General features: G+C 49.8%; 1 protein-coding gene across 1 annotated transcript in view; it reads right to left on the reverse strand.

The window, feature by feature from the left end:
- Positions 1-1487: 1487 nt before the first annotated feature.
- LRRC75A (leucine rich repeat containing 75A) overlaps positions 1488-19622 on the reverse strand; it is a 109524-nt gene continuing 91389 nt past the window's right edge. Inside the window, exon 4 of the mRNA XM_074263951.1 lies at positions 1488-3687. Coding sequence (XP_074120052.1) covers positions 3120-3687 — 568 coding nt within the window. The 3' untranslated portion in view covers positions 1488-3119. The remainder of the gene's footprint in view (positions 3688-19622) is intronic.

Below are 19622 nucleotides of genomic sequence, written 5' to 3' on the forward strand. Positions count from 1 at the left end.
GAGGGGAGGGGGCCGGAGCCCGCGGCAATCTGGGGCCTTCTGCCCCTCCCCCCAGCCTCCCCGCCGCACCCCTATATCGCGCATCCCGCACTCACTCCGGGCCGCAGCTCCGGCTCGCGCCCCTCATTTATTCCGGGCCGCAGTCCCAGGCCGACACTGTCCGCAGCCCTCACTCCCTCCCGGCCTGACACTGCAGAAAGGCGGTCTGAGAAAAGGGGCTCCATTTGGCCGAACCCCAGGGGTGACGGGCCTCCCCGGAGCGCTCTGAGGCTCCCGCCCCCTTCCGGGCGGGCCCACTCCTGCGGCCCTCACGTAGCCGGCCCCGGCCCAGAGACACGGCGCCCCCTTGGGCCGGCTTTGCCGAGACGTCGGGGGTTGGCGGCTCTGCCGCTGAGCTCTCGGGGCGGCCGGGCCGGGCCCTCCCCATAGAATACACGACCGCGAGAGAAGGGATTTATTTCTCTTGGCCCTTTGTATTCCCAGCAATCGCTTCCAAAAGCTTCGTTCGATGTTCGGCCCCTCCCCCCCTCCTCTCCCGCCCTGGGCCCCGCGGCCTGGGCTCGGGACATGTTGCAGGTGTGAAGGACGAGGCGGCCTCAGACGCCCTCCAGACCTAAATCCAGGTCCCGAGCTAGAAGAGTCTCCGGCCGACTCCAGCCCAACCGGCTCATTTTACGGATGTGGAAACTGGGAGGGGCGCAGTTACAGGCCTTGCGATCCGGGCTGACCCTCGGGGATTTGGGAGCCTCCAGCCTGGGGCCCCTGCAGAGCGCCAAGCGCCCAGAGCGAAGGCAGGACTCCCGGCTCCTCTCCCTGTAGGGCCCCCAGGACTGGCAGCCCCTCCCCGCTGAGCCGTCTGGGGCGGGCAGTGGAGCAGCCTCGGGGACGCGGAGCGCCCGAACCCTGGATCTCTGACCTCCCCCGTCTGCCCCGAGAGCGAGCCCAGCCCAAGGGGCTCCGGCTGGGGTGAAGGGCTGGGGGAGGCGGCCCGTGAGGACGAAGCTGGGAAGACGCTCCCTCGGTCTCCCGGAGAAGCTCCGGGTCCCACCCCAGGCCCCGCGCGCGGGTCTGCATTTGGGCGGAGGGTGGGGAGCCCCTGGGAGTTCCGGCACTCGTATTCCCCAACCTTGGCCGATGCCCAGGGAGGGCGGGCCAGTCTCCTTGATGGCGGCTCCAATCAGCTCCACTCCATTTGCCACTTGGGGGGGAGGGGGGCTCTGGCCTGGAAAGGGGCCCCTGGGAGCTCTTTCCATCATTCTCCTGCCGTCACTGGGGGCAGGTGGGAGGCGGCTGGCAGAGGGGGCAGGCCCAGAGCTCCGCGGGGTGGGCAGGAGAGGGATGTGTGCATGGGGGACCTCGTACCCCAACCCCCTCCTCCCCCCAGGAAGCACAGACCCCCTCAGCGCCCGTCCTACGGACAACCATTAGCCCGTGACAAATGATGTCAGCGGCTGACCCTCCAGGGAGACACCAGGCAGGGAAGCAGATGGGTCTAGACTCTGGCTGGCGCCTTTATTTCCAACGAGGGCGGGACCCGCGGCCAGCCTGGGGTGGCTTGGAGGTCTGCTCAGGCCCGGCCCCCCAGGGTGGGAGGCAGAGTGACGGGGACACGGACAGATCCCAGACAGGCTCGGGGCCGGGAGGGACGGAGGGCGAGCCATGGACAGCTACCGAGTCTGATCTTGAGCTCTGCAGATCCTGGGAAACTGTACAAAAGATAACCTTAAAAAAATCCAAGTCAGCAAGCATCCCGCACTGGGCTGAGCCTGCGCTGGGGAGAAAGACACTGAGACGGTAAGGGGGCTCACCCCCACTCCACCAGGTGTGGCCTGGGCTCCCCGCCCCCGGCCGGGGGGTCGAGAGTGGGCATCTGGCCTGGCAAGGGCAGTGGTTCTAGAGTGGTCAGGTGAGGTTCCAGAGCAGGGAGGGGCATTCTGAATCAAAGGACTTCAGTGAATTCAGGCTTGGGGCTTGGTCCCTAGGACGAGGAGATCATCCCTAGCTGGGCCTTCCTTCCCTTCTAAACCTCAGCATCCCAAGGCCATGGCCCGGGGTGCCTCTCCTGGTCCTTTGTGGGGTGCTTAGCACCCACCTCCAGTTTTTGTCTGAAGGGTTGGTCCCTATGGGAGCCCCAATCCCCCACATTCCAGGACGTTCTCTGGGGGAAAATGGATTTCTCACACGCAAGACCGCCAATCTCTTTGAAATCACCAGGTCCTTTTCTGCCCCTCTGTTCTAGGCTTGGGTCCTAAGCCCAGCTTTGTCACTACTGATGGGTCACTACCTCTGTCACTACAGAGACCCCGCTCTGGGCCTCCATTTCTCCTGTTGTAAAGGAAGGTCCGGCTAGAACAGCTCTGACAGCTCTGCCCCATCACTGTGAGCGGAGAGGTGGCGGCTCCCCATCACTATGTGAGCAGAGAAGCGGGGGCTCCCCATTTCATGAGCAGAGAGGTAGGGGCTCCCCATCACTGTATGAGTGGAGAGGTAGGGGCTCCCCATCACTGTGGGCAGAGAGGCAGGGGTTCCCCATTACTGTGAGTGGAGAGATAGGGGCGCCCCATCATTTCATGAGCAGAGAGGTAGGGGCTCCCCATCACTGTGGGCAGAGAGGCAGGGGTTCCCCATTACTGTGGGCAGAGGCAGGGGTTCCCCATTACTGTGTGAGTGGAGAGGCGGGGGGTAGGGCTGGGCCCCAGGAAGAGACCGAGCAGCGTCCAGAGCCAGTGCTGACATCACGGGACACACAATATGGGAGAGAGAGATGGCAAGATGAGAGCCTGGGAGGCAGACGAGGCAGAAGCCCCAGGCTCTTCTCTCCCTGTCAGCTAAGGAGGGGACGCTCTCTGCTTGGGTGGACCCCCCAATCTGGGGAGCCGCCGTGAGCAGCCCACTGTGCAAAGGGGCAAGGCCAGGACGTGCGGCAACAGGAGAGGCCCCGAGAGGCAGCCCCCACCAGGGCTCTTTGCCTACCCCCACCCCCCTACAATGAGACCCTGGTAAGGCTGATTGCTGCCCAAAGGGAAACTTCCTGACAAGTCGTTGGTCAGAAGGTGCCCGTGTGACCTCCCTCTGTACAAAGTTTTCCATACAGGTAACCCCTACCCTCTCCCTCCATGTCATGTCTGCCTGACTAGTGGGGAGGCAGACTCCTTCTCTCTGAGGGGGTTGCTGGGGGCCATAGAGGCCAATCGCTTCTCCTTAGAGTCCGCCACGTCAGGCAGCTCCACGTCCAGCAGCTCCTCCTCAGGCTCCTCCAGGATTGGCCCTTCGCCCAGCTCCATGATGGTGGGCAGGTTGCCCTGTTTGGGGGAGCGCTTCCGCAGGGCGAGGAGGAAGGGCTGGGGCAGAGAGAAAATGTCCACATTATTGCCCAAGTCAATCCATGTGACATGTGGGAACTTGTTGGGGTCTTTGAGGGCGTCCGTGAAGTCCCGGAGCACGGCCTTGGTCAGGCGGTTGCCGTTGAGGGCGAGGGTGGTGAGATTGGGCAGGTTGCTGACGATGGGCAGCAGGCGGAGGACCATGTCGTCAGTGAGCTCCGTGAAGCCCAGTTCCAGGCTTTCCACCTGGTCCCCGGAGCGCTCCAGGTAGGCCATCAGCCGTTCCAGGTCCCGGGAGGACAGCGGGATGCCCGACAGATCCACCATGTTGTCCGGCGGGGGGGTCATCAGGACCGATTTCAGGCTGTGGGGGGCAGGGACAGGAAGGTCAGTGAGGGCCCAGGTGGAGTACTTGCAAGGGGCAGGTCGCCTCTCACTGAAATCGATAATCCTCTTACGTTGGGGGGGGGGTCAACCTGCTTTGATGGAGGAAGTCTCCATACTGGGAGCTCCCAACTCCCATGAAATCACAGGTCTGAACTGCACTCCCCCTCAAAAAAGTATTGTTGCTATCTTAACTATGTATTCTATATAATATAGAATATGTATTCTATATGATCACAATATATATAATTGTTATAGTTTGTTACATCAGATACATAACAATTGTTACATATATAATTGTTAGTAATATATATTACCCTTCACTCAACTCCTCCATCTTAACCCAGAGATGACTGGGCTCTGAAAGGCTTCAGCAGGGAGAGCAGAAATCCCGCAGGAGGCTCTCCGCACTGGGAAGCCTTCTTGGATGGTCTCAAGACTGACCGGATGGGGCAGCCAGGTGGCGCAGTGGGTAATCATAAGGACCTGAGTTCAAATGTAGCCTCAGATACTTAACACTTCAGGCAAGTCATTTAACCCGGATTGCCTCACCAAAGAGAGAGAGAAAAAAAATTCTATTTACTGATTGAAGACAAGCTTCTGCTTAGTATGAAAAGAGAAACTCAGCCCTGAGTCCCTGGCCAGGGAGGGAACGTTTCGAACCTCAGTGTCTTGGGTCTCCATCTGTGGTGGATTGTGGGTATGAAAGAATAAGCACTTTCATTCCCGCCTTCCCAGGCCTCCCCATATTCTGACATGGATCTCTGGTTTCCTCAGATCTCCCATAGTTTGATAGCAAAGTACAAAGTACTAAAAAACAAAAGGCATTCTACCAAAAAAATTTTAAAAGATCAAAACTATAGTTCGCCAATAGTTTGCCTTTTGTTTTTTGTATCACCTTCATTTCTGGATATCCTTCCCACTTCCCCTCCCTAGCAGCCCTTGGAGGAAGGCTCAAAAAAAAAAGGGGGAAAAAGTAGCACCTTCCATGTGGCAACAGCCTAGTTACCCATCCCCCTTCTTCAGGGAGGGGCGGGGACGGGTTCCCTTTCTCAGGGGCTCATCCACTGCATTTATTTCTCCTTCTTGCATCGTGGATGGGCTTATATAGGGTCCTGAGAAGGCTGCTGAGAGCCGGGGGAGAGTGCTTGGAGCAGTCACTGCCAGTCATCTCAGGGGAGAGAACAGGACCCACCCTCGATGGCTCCCCTTTTAACATTGTGAAAACCTTCTGAGCGATAGGCTTGGGCGTTGGGGGGCCGGCCTGAGGACAGAGGATTCCTCTTATTCCTCAGGCCCAGCTGAGGCTTTTGGGGTGGCCAGCAGGGAGTGGGAGCTGCTACCTGGGATTTCACCACTAGAGGGCATTTCAGTCACGTCTTGGGCTGGGATGGGCAGGCCCACCTAGACAGGCAGACCTCTCCCCAAAACCCTGCCAGGGAGAGCAAGAAGCCCTCCCCCCCCACACACACACAATCCCACCCCAGCCCTCAGGCTCTTGGCCTCCTATCCTGGTCTTTAATTACAACTGGTCTCCCCATCGAGCTTCTGGGGCTGTGTGTCTACATGCAGATCAGTCACCCTCTCTGGGCCTCAGTTCCTCTACAAAATGAAAATATTGGCTCTGAAGGTCCTTTTTTCGGATCTACGGTGAGCATCGCCACTCTCTGAGGCTCTTTCCCTGTCTGAGATGAGATATGTGTGGCAGGGGAGAGCTGAGCTTGGAGGGGAGAAAATTTGGGTCAAGTCTCACTTCTGACTACCCCTGGCTGCCTCAGTTTCCTTATCTGTAAAATGAGATCACACAGACTAAAATGGTGGTCATGAAACAAGGGATTTGTGAGATATGCTGCTGCCTTTTCCTGGGCCTTTACAGTGATTCCCAAGAGAAGCAGCCAAGAAGGGTGACCTTCCTCACAGTCCCCAGCTTCCAGTCCCCAGGGATCTAGAGAAAAGCCGTCAAGGTCATAGGAAGCTGGGGCTTCTGGGGGCTTCGGTGTCCGCTTTCTGGCCTGAAGAGAGGAAGTTCCCTTCTTTTGTCAGCCTGCCAGCTCTAGAATCTTTCCTGAAAGTTTTTCGGAAAAAGCAATCTGCTGCTCGTCCCTACCCTCACCCCTTCCAGGGAAGGGCCTGCCCCCCTTAAGCTGTTAAACTGCTCAGACTGGGGCACTTGTCTCAACTCCCCAGTGAAATGGCCTCTTGCCCATTTTGTATGGACAGGGTATCCCAAAAATCTTTGTGAAGTTTTACAAGGCACTGCCTAGCATACAGTTGGTAGTGAATAAATGCTTGTTGAATGACTCATCTCTCTCACTTGATAATAATTCTCTCTTATTATCTCTACAATAGTTATCTCTTTATAATATAATTTACATATAATTTATGTAATATATTATAATATACATTATATATTATATTCTGTAATTATATAATAATTAATATAATTATAATTTATAAGTAAATCTCACTTTATAATAATAATTGACAATTTACAGATATTATCTCATTTGGCCCTTACAGCATTTAGGATGATTGCCTACTTTGAAGTAAATCCCCACTTTACAGATGAAGAAACTGAGATTAAATGGCTTATCTGAAGTTGTACAGTTAATTATGAAAATGTTTTGCATGACCTCACATGTACAATCAGTATCATACCATTTGCTTTCTCAAGGGAAGCGAGAGAACTTGGAACCACATTTGTAAAAAATTTAATGTTAATTTTTTAAAAATGTGATTAGGAATATTTATTTGTTTTATTTTTGGCAAGGTAAGTGTTAAGTGTCTGAAACTGGCTTTCAACTCAGATCCTCCCAACTCTAGGGTCAGGGCTCTATCCACTGTGCCAACTAGCTGCCCTTGTAATTAGGAATATTTAATAAAACAAAGATATATATTAAAAAACCACCAAGTTGTACAGTTAATTAAACTTCAGAAGCTGGAATTGGGCCCCTATCTCTGAGACTTCAGTGCGGGGAAGAAGGGATAAAGGAGGACCAAAGATGTCCAGGTGAGTCTGTCTGGCAATGGTCTCCACTGCCAAGAAGCTCTTTGTTTAATCAAGATGGTCATGACATGGAAGATCCCAAAGTGCATTCACTTATATTCAACAAACATTCATTAAACACCTATTTTTCAGAAACTAGATCAGCAAAGAGATAGACGTCCCTGCTCGGGCCCAGGACAGGGAGAGATAAGCCAGACGCAGAAAAGCAATCCAGAATAAAAAGGGTACGAAGTGCTAATAGATCATAGAAGACAAGGGTCACCTGTGATTAGGAGTGACAGGCTTTGAAGGCATGGACAGAATATCAATAAGTGTGGAGATGGGGGACTGACATCATAACCAGCAAAGGCAAGGCCCTGACAGTGTTCTGAGGACAGCAAATAGTCCACTGGACCCTCGTCCCTAATCCCTTATTTTTGCCAAGGGGGAAACTGAGGACCACAGAAGTAAAGGCACTTAATTAGGCCTTAGCTTTAGAGCTGAAAGAGACATTAAAAGGCCTTCTACGCAAATTTGTTTTATAGAGAGGAAACAGGTCCAAAATGTCTGATGGTCGTCCAACATAGGCAGACTTCTTTATTTTTAGAGAGGAAATAGGCTCAGAATGGCCAATGGCAATGCTTTGTTCAAAGTTATAAAAGATAGAAAACGGGAGGTTTGAACCCAGGTCCTCTGATTCCAGATACAGTTCTGTTTTGTGGGGGGCTAAATGCTCAATGCTAGGGATCTGAATTTTGCTGACGCAGCAGTGGGAGCCATTGAAAGGTCTTGAGCAGAGGAGAGACACACTGATGTCAGTGGGCAAGGATAATGACCCTGGAGGTGGTGTGGACAGGAAATACTGAAAGTAGGGTGGGGGGGTGGGTGATGGCCCAGGCTGTGTTGTGGGGACAGCAAGTGCCCCCTTGCAGCACAGACTCACAGACTAACTTAAAATGATACTTTTTTACAGCTGTTATTCACTTAGTTCTTTTCCATTTTACCCACATACACAATTTACAAATTGCACAGATTTACAGCTCATAAGCTCACCTGAAAGATGTCCTAGACTGGGAGCCCAAAGCCCTAGCAGGCCCTGGGCCCAGCCTGCTGCTAACTAGGACCGCGTATAAAATGGGAGGGGTGGGTTTTGTGACCCCTGACATCCTCTGGTTCCAGGGCCAGTCTCAAGAGCTTGGGGTCACCTCAGCTCCCTGTCCACGTTGGGAGTTGGAGGGGAGATAGAATGCACTTTCTGGTCCCTCAGGCCCAAGGGAGCAGGACAAAGGCCCAAGGGAGCAGGACAACCGGAAGGACAGAGGCCACAGAAGGTCCAGAGGAGCCTCCCTGCAGCGCTTCTGCCTCCCCTCTTTTCCCAGCTTCTCAGGATGCCTCCTGACTGGTTCCATGCTCTCCTGCTCCTTCCTTTTTTTGTCACCTGGATCCCAAAATAAGCTCTCGGCCCAGGGTTCCTCCATTGCCCGCCACACGTGCCTGACGGCTGAGTCATCGGAAGAAAATGGATGCAGGAAGGAGCGGCTTCCTGGGCTCTGGAGGTACGACCACCCGGCCGAGGACTGTCCTCAGGCAGAGACGACAGAGCCTCCCAGCTCAGAGGCATTCGGGTTACTGACCAGGCTCTCTGTGGCCAAGTCCATCCTCCTCAACTTCAGGGTCTGTGGACCCTATGAATAAAGCTGAACAGGACCCCCCAGGGCTCCTCGATCATGCTTTCTCCTAGTTCTCCTCCTACTCTTCCTACCATTCTTTCCCGGCCCTTTGGCCAGATCTGGACAAGCCTCAGGTCAGAGGGGTTTTGGGACTGAATTGTAAAAAACTACTGTTAGGGCCTACTGATAGTGCTGGAGGAAGACCTGAATGCAAATCCTGCTGGAGACTAGTCCCTTAATTTCTCTCAGCCTCAGTTTCCACATCTGCTTCCTAGGGGTGTTGTGAGGTTCAAGAGAGGATATTGGTAACATGTTTTTTAAATCTTAAAGCTCTACATAAATGCTATTATTATAATTATTAGTCGTGGTGGTGGTGGTGATAGTAGTACTACTAGCAGTAGTAGTGGTGTAGTAGTATTAATAATGGTAATAGTAGTAGTAGTGATATAGTAGTATTAGTAGTAATATTAGTAATAGCAATAGTAGTAGTAATAGTAATAGTAATAGTTGGTAGTAGTAATAATAGTAATAGAAGTAGTAGTTGTTTAGTAGTAATAGTAATAGTAGTAGTGGTTTAATAATAATAGTAGTAGTAGTTTAGTAGTAATAGCAATAGTAAGGGTAGTAATAATAGTAATAGTAGTAATAATAATGGTTTAGTAGTAATAGTAATAGTAGTAGTAGTGGTTTAGTAGTAATAGCAATAGTAAGAGTAGTAATAATAGTAATAGTAGTAATAGTAATGGTTTATTAGTAATAGTAATAGTAGTAGTAGTGGTTTAATAGTAATAGTAATAATAGTAGTAGTAGTGGTTTAATAGTAATAGCAATAGTAAGGGTAGTAATAATAGTAATAGTAATAGTTTAGTAGTAATAGTAATAGTAATAATAGTGGTGTAATAGTAATAGTAGTGGTTTAGTAGTAATAGCAATAGTAGGGGTAGTAATAGTAGTAGTATTGATAGTAGTAGTGGTAGTAATAATAGTAATAGTAGTAGTTTAGTAGAAATAGCAATAGAAGAGGTAATAGTAGTAGTAGTAGTAGTAGTACTTTAATAGTAATAGTAGTAATAGTAACAGTAGTAGTGGTTTAGCAGCAGTAGCAGAGGTAAGGAGGGAGTGCAAGGCATACAAGGAGGGGTACAGCCTGTATATAAAGGCCTGGAGATGGTGGGTGCCACGTAGAGTTGGCAGAACAAGGGGGCGCTCACCATGGGGGCTCTACTTTAAGGAAATCCAACCCTAAGCATGAAAACCCAGGTTTGCACCATAGAAAGTTTGGGGCCCCAAGGCCCGACTTTATGTGTGACCAGATAAAACTCTGTGGCCGGGCCGGGCCGGGCAGAGAAGGGGCAGCATGACTGGTGAGGGGAGACAGTTCAGGGAGTCCTGGGTTCCAGTCCCATAACAGATCTCTACTAGATCCCTATGCTCGGCAATGACGAGTGGTGATCCAGGCTCTTCTCTGCCCTAGAGTCAGGAGGACCTGAGTTCAAATCTGGCCTCAGACACCTAATACTTACTGTGTGACCCTGGGCAAGTCACTTAAGCCTAACTACCTCAGGGAAAAACAGCTGCCTGCATCGGAAAGTCTCACACCAGTGGAATCCCAGGTCTGGCTCCATCTCTGGCCCCAAAGGTTTCAACTCTGCATTTCCTTCAGGCTCTAGCTCTTCCATCCCACAGACAGGTGACAGATTCATGACTTTTGGAGGAATTCTCCCCTCCTCCCCCAGTAGGCAAAGCCCCTGCCTCTTGTGTCCCCTCCTCCACCCTCAGCCTTCTAACATCCCATCTGGCTCTGGCTGCCAGCCTAGGGGCTAAAAAGGGCACCCCTGGTCCCGGCTCTCCCCCCAAGCCTTGTTCTGCCCTTTCAGAACAATCTGGCCAGAGAAGCAGAACTTTCCCCCACCTCCAGCTCCAAAAATAATCCTTTCCGCTCCCTCCCCCGCTCTTCCAGCCACAGGCTGATCAATAGTGAGGGTTTTGAAATAAAAATCTGTCTTCCTAAGGCTCTGAGGAAGACCAAGGGGGCTGGAGGGAGGCAGACTGGGCCTGGCCTTAGTGGGGGCAGGGAGCTGAAGCTGCTGGGAACAACCAACAGACACCAGGGAAGACCACCCCCGCCCCCTCCCTTCCCCCTTCAGTGGGAAAGGCGCTTCCTCACAGACCCTGAGAAATTAGCTCTGGCTCCTCTGGGACCTCAGGGCAGGAGGTTCTGGGAGGGCCGGATCTCACCGAGGCAGCATGGCCATGATTGGAGAGAAGATACTAGGGAGGTCGGGGCTGCAGGACTGGTGCACTCTCCAGTCTGTTCCCAGAGGGCCCTCAGTTCAGCTTTCTCCAATTTAAAGTGAGAAAAGTAACCCACGCTTCCTAAGGGGACTCTGGACATAAAGGGGGTAATTGCCCAAGGAAGAATGGGGTAATCAATTCAAGAATCACAGCCCCTTGGAATAGCAGAGCTGGAAGGAACCTCCTAGAGGCCCCTGGATCTCATTAATCTCCTAGAGACTCACAGATTTCATAGTTCTCCTAGAAGCTCATGGATCTCATTGACTTCCTAGAGAATCGTGGTTCTCATTAATCTGCTAGAGGCCCATGGATCTCATAGATCTCAAGAGGTCCTTCGATCTCACAGACCTCCTAGAAGTCCCTGGATCTCATAGACTTCCTCTTGGATCTCATTAATCTTCTAGAGGCCCCATGATCTCATAGACCTCCTAGAGGCCCATGGCTCTCATACATCTCCTAGTGACCCACGGATCTCATTGACTTCCTAGAAACTTGTGGTTCCCATAGCCTTCCTGATGGCTCATGAATCTTGAGCTAAAGGGACTTCAGTGGTCACATCCAGTTCACAAGATCACCCAAGGTGGATGGGGCTTTTCCAGACCTAGCCCCTTAACTCACCTCAAGAAAACTGGCACAGAGTAGCCAATTCATTTGCCTAAGGTCACATGGCTGGGGAGGATTCAAATTTGGCTCTTCCTGACTCCAAGCCCGATGTCCTATCTACCCCGCTCTGGGATGGGCAGGGTCACAAACCCGGGCTGGTGCTGCTGGAGGCTGCCTTCTCCCCCTTCTGGGAAGGGGCCACAGAGGTTAAATTTCAGGCCGTTTTCCCCTTGCTGGGCCTCTGATTCCTCCTCCAAGAGGGAGATGACCTTGAAGGCCCCTTCCAACTTCGGCCTTCTGTGGCCACGACATTCTTATTCTATCCCACCCCTCCTAGCTCCAGCAGCAGGAAGCAAAGCTCCCTCCCCTTCTCCCCTTCCTGCTGGTTTGACTCTGGCTCTCTGGAAACCAGGGGATAGAATTTTGGTTGGGGAGTCAAGGAGACTGAATTTAGATCCAGCTGGTGACTGAAAAGGGTTCAAATGCTCTCTGACAGTTACTGTTGAACTTGGTCATCTCTTTGGTGCTCACCTGTAAAATGCAGGTGTTCACCTGGCAGTTCTAAATCTGGGACACTCTGCTTCTCCCACACCTTCCCTCCACCCCCCAGACCAGGCAGCGGACATCTGGGACGGCCGGCAGCTGGTCAAGGGAACCTGAGGCCCAGTCCTGCTGGGAGCCCGGCCAGCTCCACGGGATCCTCTGAAAATCCAGAGCACCGAGGGCCAGGAGGGACGTTGGGCCTTCAAGGCTGAGCTCTTCCATTTGAGACCCAGGCCTTCAATCTCATAACGCCCAGCCGAGCGTTCTCTCCACTCGGTGTGGTCCCTCTTCTGAAATAGGGCGGGCGCACTTCTGGGGAGTACCCTGGTACCTCTGACCCCCTGGAGACGAGGCTTACAAGACGCTTGTCGAATTGAATGAGATTTTTGCCTCTAGGATCCTAGACTTAAGAGCAAGTAGAGCCCTCAGAAAGCATCAGAGGCCCCCCCCCCCCGCCCTTTTACAGATAGGGAAACTAAGGCTTACAATTCTTCAGCTTAACTGACAACAGTGGGATTTGAATTCAGCTTTCTTCTGATTTCCTGGTCCAGAGCTCTTGACCAGTTTGGGATGAATGAATGAATGAATAAATGAAAGGAAACCTTCTCGTGACCTCTAGATTCTTGATGATATAGCTCATTACTGGGCTTATTTTTAAAAAAGAAAAGAACAAGACAAAGTCAGCCCTTCCTTTCAGAAACCTTGCTTGAGCCCCGCCATTCTTGTTTTGCAATCCCTTAAGTGAGCAAGACCCCATCTTCCCCATCTAACTCCCTTGGGGCTGAGGGGCGCCATTTTGGAGACAGTTGGCTAAGGTCTAGGGTGTAGCTACCTAGCTTGAAGCTGGGGCCTGGGGGCCTGCAACCAGCTGAACTAAGCAGCTAGCACATGAGGTAGTTATTAGTGCTATGGAGACCCCCCCCCCCCACTGTTTGGGAGGCCTGAAAGTCTGGTGTGTGAGCCACATGTTTTGATGCTCCTGGGCTCGGGTTCCAGGGAGAAAAGTCTGCTTTGAAGTCTGTTCTCCAGAGCCGGTCTGGGCCCCTTTCCCTCCTCAGGGAGGGGAGCCCCTCTTATGTCTGGCAGAGGGGGCCAAGAGTCTTCTCTGGGGGAGAAGGGCTGGGGTGGGGAGGTACAATTCACACATCTGGAGAACAAGGCAGCCGTCTTTTGGACAGGTGGGGGCCCTCCGGGTCTGGGTGTGTGTAGGGGGGGCTTCTTTTGTCCGTGGCCTACACTAGCTATCAGCCGCCCAACATGGCCTTGTCTTGCCTGAGATTAGTAGGGGCTTGGGCTCCATCAAGGGAACGGGGATGGGATCGCCCATAAGGCCAGAAGCTCCCCAGGAACGAGGTTCATACTTTGCCCAATTTTCCAGAGCAGGACCTTCTCATCCTCCACTTTCTTTTTCAAACTTCTCCCTGATCTGGAGGATCCCCCCTGCCCAGCCCAGGAAAGCATGAACTACAGTGGAGTTGACCAGAGAGAGAGAGAGACAGACAGACAGGTTTCTAAATGATTTTCCTGAGCAGCAACCAAACAAGTTTCCCAAACTACATCTAGTGACCTCGAGGAAACCCTGGCCTTGGGCCCCTAAAGTCTCTGGGTCTCAGAAGGAGGGGGAAGGCACTGGCATTCAGGGGCCCACTGCTACCCTCCAAATGCCCTGGCTAATCAGGCCTCCCACCTGGCTCCTCCAGCTCAGCCCTCATGCATCCACTGCCGCCAACCACCCCCTCCCTGCTTGTCTGGCTCCTCTCGATGCCCTGGCCCTCCTTCCAGCCCCAATACTGCAGGCCCAAGAAGGCCATGTGGCAAGTGCAGCAGATTTTCCAAATGTTTCTGCCAAATTAGGGGAAATTGTTTTTGAAGCTGTTCAGGGTTTATGGGTCTGGCTGGATCAGCTGCACACTCCAAGAAACTTTAGACTTTCCCTCAGAAAAGTCAGAGTTTGCCAAATATCACACATCATTCACACATGAGCGCAGGCTCCCCACCCCACTGCACAACAGACCCCCAAGGGCTGCCTCGGCTGCCAAGCAAACTTCTGCCCACTCCCCTGGCACCTGGAGCAGGGCTTTAAGCAGGAAAAATCTAGCTCCAACATGCAAGGCAGTGGGCACGGGGGTCAGAGTGCTGCATTCAGAATCAGGAGGCCATGGATTCCAATCTCATTTTTGTTATTTATGAGCTGCGTGACCCTGGGTGAAATATTTAATCTGTACAGAGCTAGACCATCTCACTTCTGAGTCACTCAAGTCCAAGCATTTCAGGCTGGCGTGGAGACAGAACTGGGAGGTCACCAAGAACCATTTACTCCCCCGCAGAGAGGAGATGATCACTGTCAGGCACCCCCCATCACTATCCAGGCTAAGGGAGAGCCCTGGAGACTTCCACACAGGAGGCAGTGAATGCTTAGGGCAAGCATTCTGCCACCCAGGATTTCATCAAGGCGGGTGCTCACCAAGGAAACCCACTCCACCAATGCTGATCAGTCACCGTTCCATAAGTTGGGAATTGGGCCCGCCATTGTGAAGAGCAATTCAGAATTATGTCCAAAGGGCTATCAAATTGTGTATTTCCTTTGATCCAGTAGTGTCTCTCCTGGATCTGTATCCCAAAGAGATCCTAAAAAAGGGAAAGGGACCTCTGTGTGCAAAAATGTTTGTGGCAGCCAAGGAACTGGAAATGGGGATGCCCATCAATTGGGGGCAGCTATATCTGAATGTATGGAATGTGATTGTTCTATAAGAAATAATGAGCAGGCAGATTTAAAAAAAAAAGTCTTTTTCAAAAAGTCTTTCTTCTGATTTCCTGGTCCAGACTTCCTTGACCAGTTTGGAATGAATGAATGAAAGGAAATCTTTTTGTGATCTCTAAAGTCCGGAAAGATTTACGGGACCTGATGCTGAGAGACATGAGTAGAACATTGTACAAAAAAACAACAAGATCATGTGATGATCAACTGTGATAGATCTGGCTCTTCTCTGCGATAACAATGATGCAAGACAATTCTTATAGACTTGGGATGGAAAATGTCATCCACATCCAGAGAGAGAATTATGGAGATGAAATACAAATTGAAGGATACTATTTTCATGCTTTTTGTTTCGTTTTGATTTTTCTTTCACAATATGACTCATGGAAATATGTTTAACAAGATTGTATATGTATAATCTTTATCACATTGTTTGCTGTCTTGGGGAGAAGGGATGATAAAAGGCAAAGAAAGGGAAAAATGGGAATTTAAAATCTTACAAAAATGAATATTTACAACTATCTTTACATTTAAATAGAAAAAAAAGTACTGCTAAGTGAAAAAAAAAAACTTCCATAATATAGAAACATAGGATTGTAGACTTGGTGCTAGAGGGCACTTAGGAAGGAACCCATAATGTCACTTTCTCATTTTACAGATGGTGAAACTAAGAGAGAGGGAAGTTAAATGTTTTTCCTGGGTTCATATAAGTATTATTAGAAATGGCAACTGGATTTGGGTCCTCTAATCCTGAGGCAGTGCTCTTCTTCACAGTCTTAGCTGTCTGAGAAGTTAAGTGGCTCACCCTGGGACATACAGTAAAGACTTGAACTCAGGCTTTTCTGATCTGAAGATGGTTCTGTACCCACTTGGCCACGATGACTTTGGTCATCCAATAAATTGTCAGAAAGAGCCTGCTGGAGGCAGGAGTCAGAGACCTTGGTTCTAGGAATGGCTTTGTTATCTTTCCCGACTTATCTCTTCCTGGTTTGTCCCAGCTCCACGGGTTTTTCCTTAGACTCTGAGCAAGAATCATTGTTATCTAAACCCAGTCTAATAACTGAAGGGGTAGGGAGGGTGTTTTCAAGAAGCGGGCATAGTGATGGCGATCAGAGGCCAGGAAGATAGGGCAGCTAGGAAGAGGAAAATTGTAGATCTGGGCTTGGGAGAAGGATAGGAGAAGGATCTCTTTTTTGCCTAGAGTTTCCCTGTCAATCAGTGACAATAAGCACCAATTATATACCTGCAAGCCACCAGGCGCTGTGCTAAGTGATGAAGATATAAAGACAAAAACAAAAAATAGTAATCTATCTTCAAAAATAATTACTTCAAGGGTACCCGCTGGGAGAAAAAACATCAACAAGCATTTATTAAGCAACTACTCTATGCCAATGTGCTTTGTGCTGTAGGGACAATAACAAAGGCAAAAATAGTGATCTCATCTTCCCTTAGAGTTCTTTCTGGCTCTGTCTCCTTTTCTGTTTCTTTTGCTATCCCTCCTTTCTTGTCTGTCTTCTCTTTCTCTGTATTATGTGTTTTGTTCCTTCTCTCTCTCCTACTCTTTCCCTCCTCCCTCCCCTTTCTTTGTTTTTCTCTGTCTTTGCTTCTCTCTCTCCCTCCCTCCCTCCCTTTCTCAGTCTGTTTCTTCCCCTTCTTCTCTCTCTCTCTCTGTCTGTCTTTTTGCCTCTGTTTGTCTCTTGTCTCTTGCTCCCTTCTCTCTTCCTTTCTGTCTCTGTTTCTCTTGCTCTCCTTCTCTGTCTCTATTTCTCTCTCCAGCCCACTTTCTTCCTCTTGTTCTCATTCCTCCATTGCAGAGAGTATCTACTGTCTTCTAGCACTGTCTCTTTTGACCTGCTTAATTGGTTTGCTTTTAAGAACATGGGAGATATCAGCTGGAATCCTAAAAAGCGAAGCTTGCCATTGGTTGGCTGGTTCTAGGACACACAGAAAACACAGGATCACATTTTAAGGGGAGAGAAACTGCCAAAGGGAATTAGATTAGCCAGGTGTTAGATGGTACCTTTCAGTAAAAAAAAAAAAAAAAAAAAGGTGAGATGCTGGAAGAGGAGGCTTATAGACAGACCAAGCCATTTCCTCCGGCCCATCCTCCAACTCCTTTTCTTGTGTTCTCTCCCACCCCCATCTGCCTTAAGTCAATGCCTGGTATACAGTAGTTGCTTAACAAATGCTTGTTGATTGATTGATGTTTCCCTCCCCAGTAAGATAGATTGGGTCTGCCTTGCCTGGAGATAGGGGGATGGACTAAATAACCTCCAAGCTCTCATTCAAGCCAGATCTTAAACAGCGCCATTTTCTACTTTCAGGCAGGAAAATTTATGTATTTTTGACCAAAATCTATAAACACAGCCAGGAGTGGGGGGAAACAGCTAGCAATCCTGGTTCTCCGCCCCCCTGCTGGCAACCTGGCTCCCACCTGCCTGTCCTATTCTGGCTGGGCTGGAAAAGCATTTCCCAACCTATTTGTAGCTCAAAGGCTCCCTTTACAGGCTCCCAGAGAGGAATGGGTTTTCTAATTAGAAACACAGGGAGCAGGAGGGACCCGGGGCTTCCAAGGCCCAGAGCCAGCCAAGCAGGGAAATATCTGCTCTGTAATGGCTGCTGTGGGCACTTGGCGTGACTTCCCTGCAGTTCCTGTGGCCCCAAAGAGGGCAGGGGGCTCTCTGTACTCCAGGCCCCAGCAGCTATGTCCTCCTTTCAGGCCCCCCTCAGACCCATTTTTCTTTTCCTCCCTCTCCCTCTTCTCTTTTTCATCCTGTCTGCTCCTCTCTTCTCCCTTCCAATCCCATCCTTTATTCTCATCCTTTCTTTCTCTGTACCTCCCTCCTCCTCCTTTTCCTTTCCTGTCACTTCCTCTTTTATTTTGCCTGCTCTCACTTTAAATTTCTTCCTTTTCATCACTCATCCTTTTTTCTTCCATATATATATATATATATATATATATATATATGTATATATATATATATATATATATATATAAAACCTATAGTTTGTGAACTTAAAAAAAGAAATATATATATATATATATATATATATATATATATACACACACATACATGTGATATAGGTTAAATATGTGCAATTTAAATAAATATTTTAGCAAACATATTTCACTATAACTGGTTTCCTTTGTAATCCTCTATTTACTGTATTTAATGCATTTAAAAATATGATTCTGAGAATGGGTCTATCTGCCCAAGGGGTCTGGGGGATAGGATACAAATCCTGCCCCTGCCTCTGAATCTGCCCATTCCTTGAAGGGGCTTCTGTCCCATGGCCCCCCACCCTTCTGGATCCCCAACTTCGGCGTATCTCAGAGGCCACCTAACCCCACGTTGCCATTTTATGGAGACCTAGGGATGCGACTTACCCACAAATATATAGGAAGTATCCAAGGGAGGGACTGAACTACTGCCTTCAGTATACTGAATGCTGTCTCCTAAATTCTTCTTTTCTTTCCACCTTAGACTTCCTACTCACTAGTGTATGAAAGCAGGTTTAGGGTTAGAAGGAGCCATTTAGTCCAGTCCTTACAGGTAAGGAAACTGAGGCACGAGGGGAGAAAGTGGCTTGTCTGAGATCACAGTAAATGGCAGAGTCAGGTCTTCTGACCCCATTGGTCCATCTTCCCAAGCTCCACGTATTGTCTCCCCGTATCAGGAAGGCTGATCCATGGAAAAGGAATTCACCTTGCTGATCCGTTCGGTTTGGTTCCAGGTTAGAGGGATCACTTTGTAGGGGAGTGTATCCTGACAATTAGAGCTGTCCAAAAGGAGAACTACATTGGAACACGGTGGATCTTCAGGCAGAAAGTGCAAGTCCCTTCCAGCTCTAAAAATGCTGTGACTCTTAAGTCTTTAACAGCTGGGAGACTGAGGACTCTCTCTTCCTGGAGATCTTTAAGCATGAGAAAGACTTTCTTGCCCCAGAGAGGGAGGGAAGTGTTGAATGACTTTTGGAAGGGCCTTCCTCTGGCTTCCTCTGCTTTTGCTGACAAGTCTGGGTGACCCCAATCATAAGGACTTCTGCCCTGACCCAGCAGGACCCCCACCTGTTCCGCTCCTCCACCCAGAATGCCTCAGGTTTGAACAAACAGCTGGAGACAGGTGAGATAATGAGACATCCAGTGGCAGGAACTAATTTGCTCATTTGCTTTAATGTCTGTTTCCCCCTGGTCTAAGTGCTCTCCTGACATTCCAGCGCCATTAAGGTCAAATCCCCCTTATGGGAGTCAAGAGGAGCCCAACATTAGTGGGGGGAAAGTGTGTTGGGTCAGAATGCCCAGCATCCAGCTCTAACCATGACCCTAATTCCTATAGAAACCTAGGGGACTTTTAAATAGAAAAAGCCAACAGGGGCTGTCAGTGTGACTGAGGAAGATTAATCTGGAGAAGACTTAAAGGGACAGACTGGCACTCTTGGACTAATTAAAGGCTGCCTTTGGGGGTTACAATGCAAGTTCTTAGGAGGGACTGTTCACTCTCTGCATGTATAACCTCTGACCTCAGCATGCTTAATACATGATTGCTGATTAACTTATTGAGATTGATAGAAAGATATATCAAGCATTTATTGACGCTTACTCTGTGTCTGGCACTATACTAACTTCTTGGGGTACAAACTACAAAAAAGACTGTCCTTACTCTCAAAGATGTTACATTCTAATGGGGAAACAATATGACACTCTAGCTGAGCAATGTATACAATGAAACAACCAAAATGAGAACCTAGTAGGGCAATGTATGCAATGGAACATAATAAAGATGGCACCCTACTAGGGTATTGTGTACAATGAAACATAATAAAGATGGCACCCTACTAGGGCAATGTGCACAACTGCAGAGAGTCAAGGGCAAGACTTTGAGACAAGAGAATATTCCTGTTCAGATCCGGAGATTGTGCCAGTTGACCTTTGGGCCTCCTTCCCTCACTGAGGGTCCATCATTCTAGGTTGACCTGTGGCGTTTGGGATCTTTGGAATATGGATCCTCTGAGAATATTTTCTAAAGTCCATAAAAATCCAAGGATGATACATGATCTGG

Source organism: Sminthopsis crassicaudata, chromosome 4 (assembly GCF_048593235.1).
Source record: "Sminthopsis crassicaudata isolate SCR6 chromosome 4, ASM4859323v1, whole genome shotgun sequence".
NCBI classification, from domain to species: domain Eukaryota; kingdom Metazoa; phylum Chordata; class Mammalia; order Dasyuromorphia; family Dasyuridae; genus Sminthopsis; species Sminthopsis crassicaudata.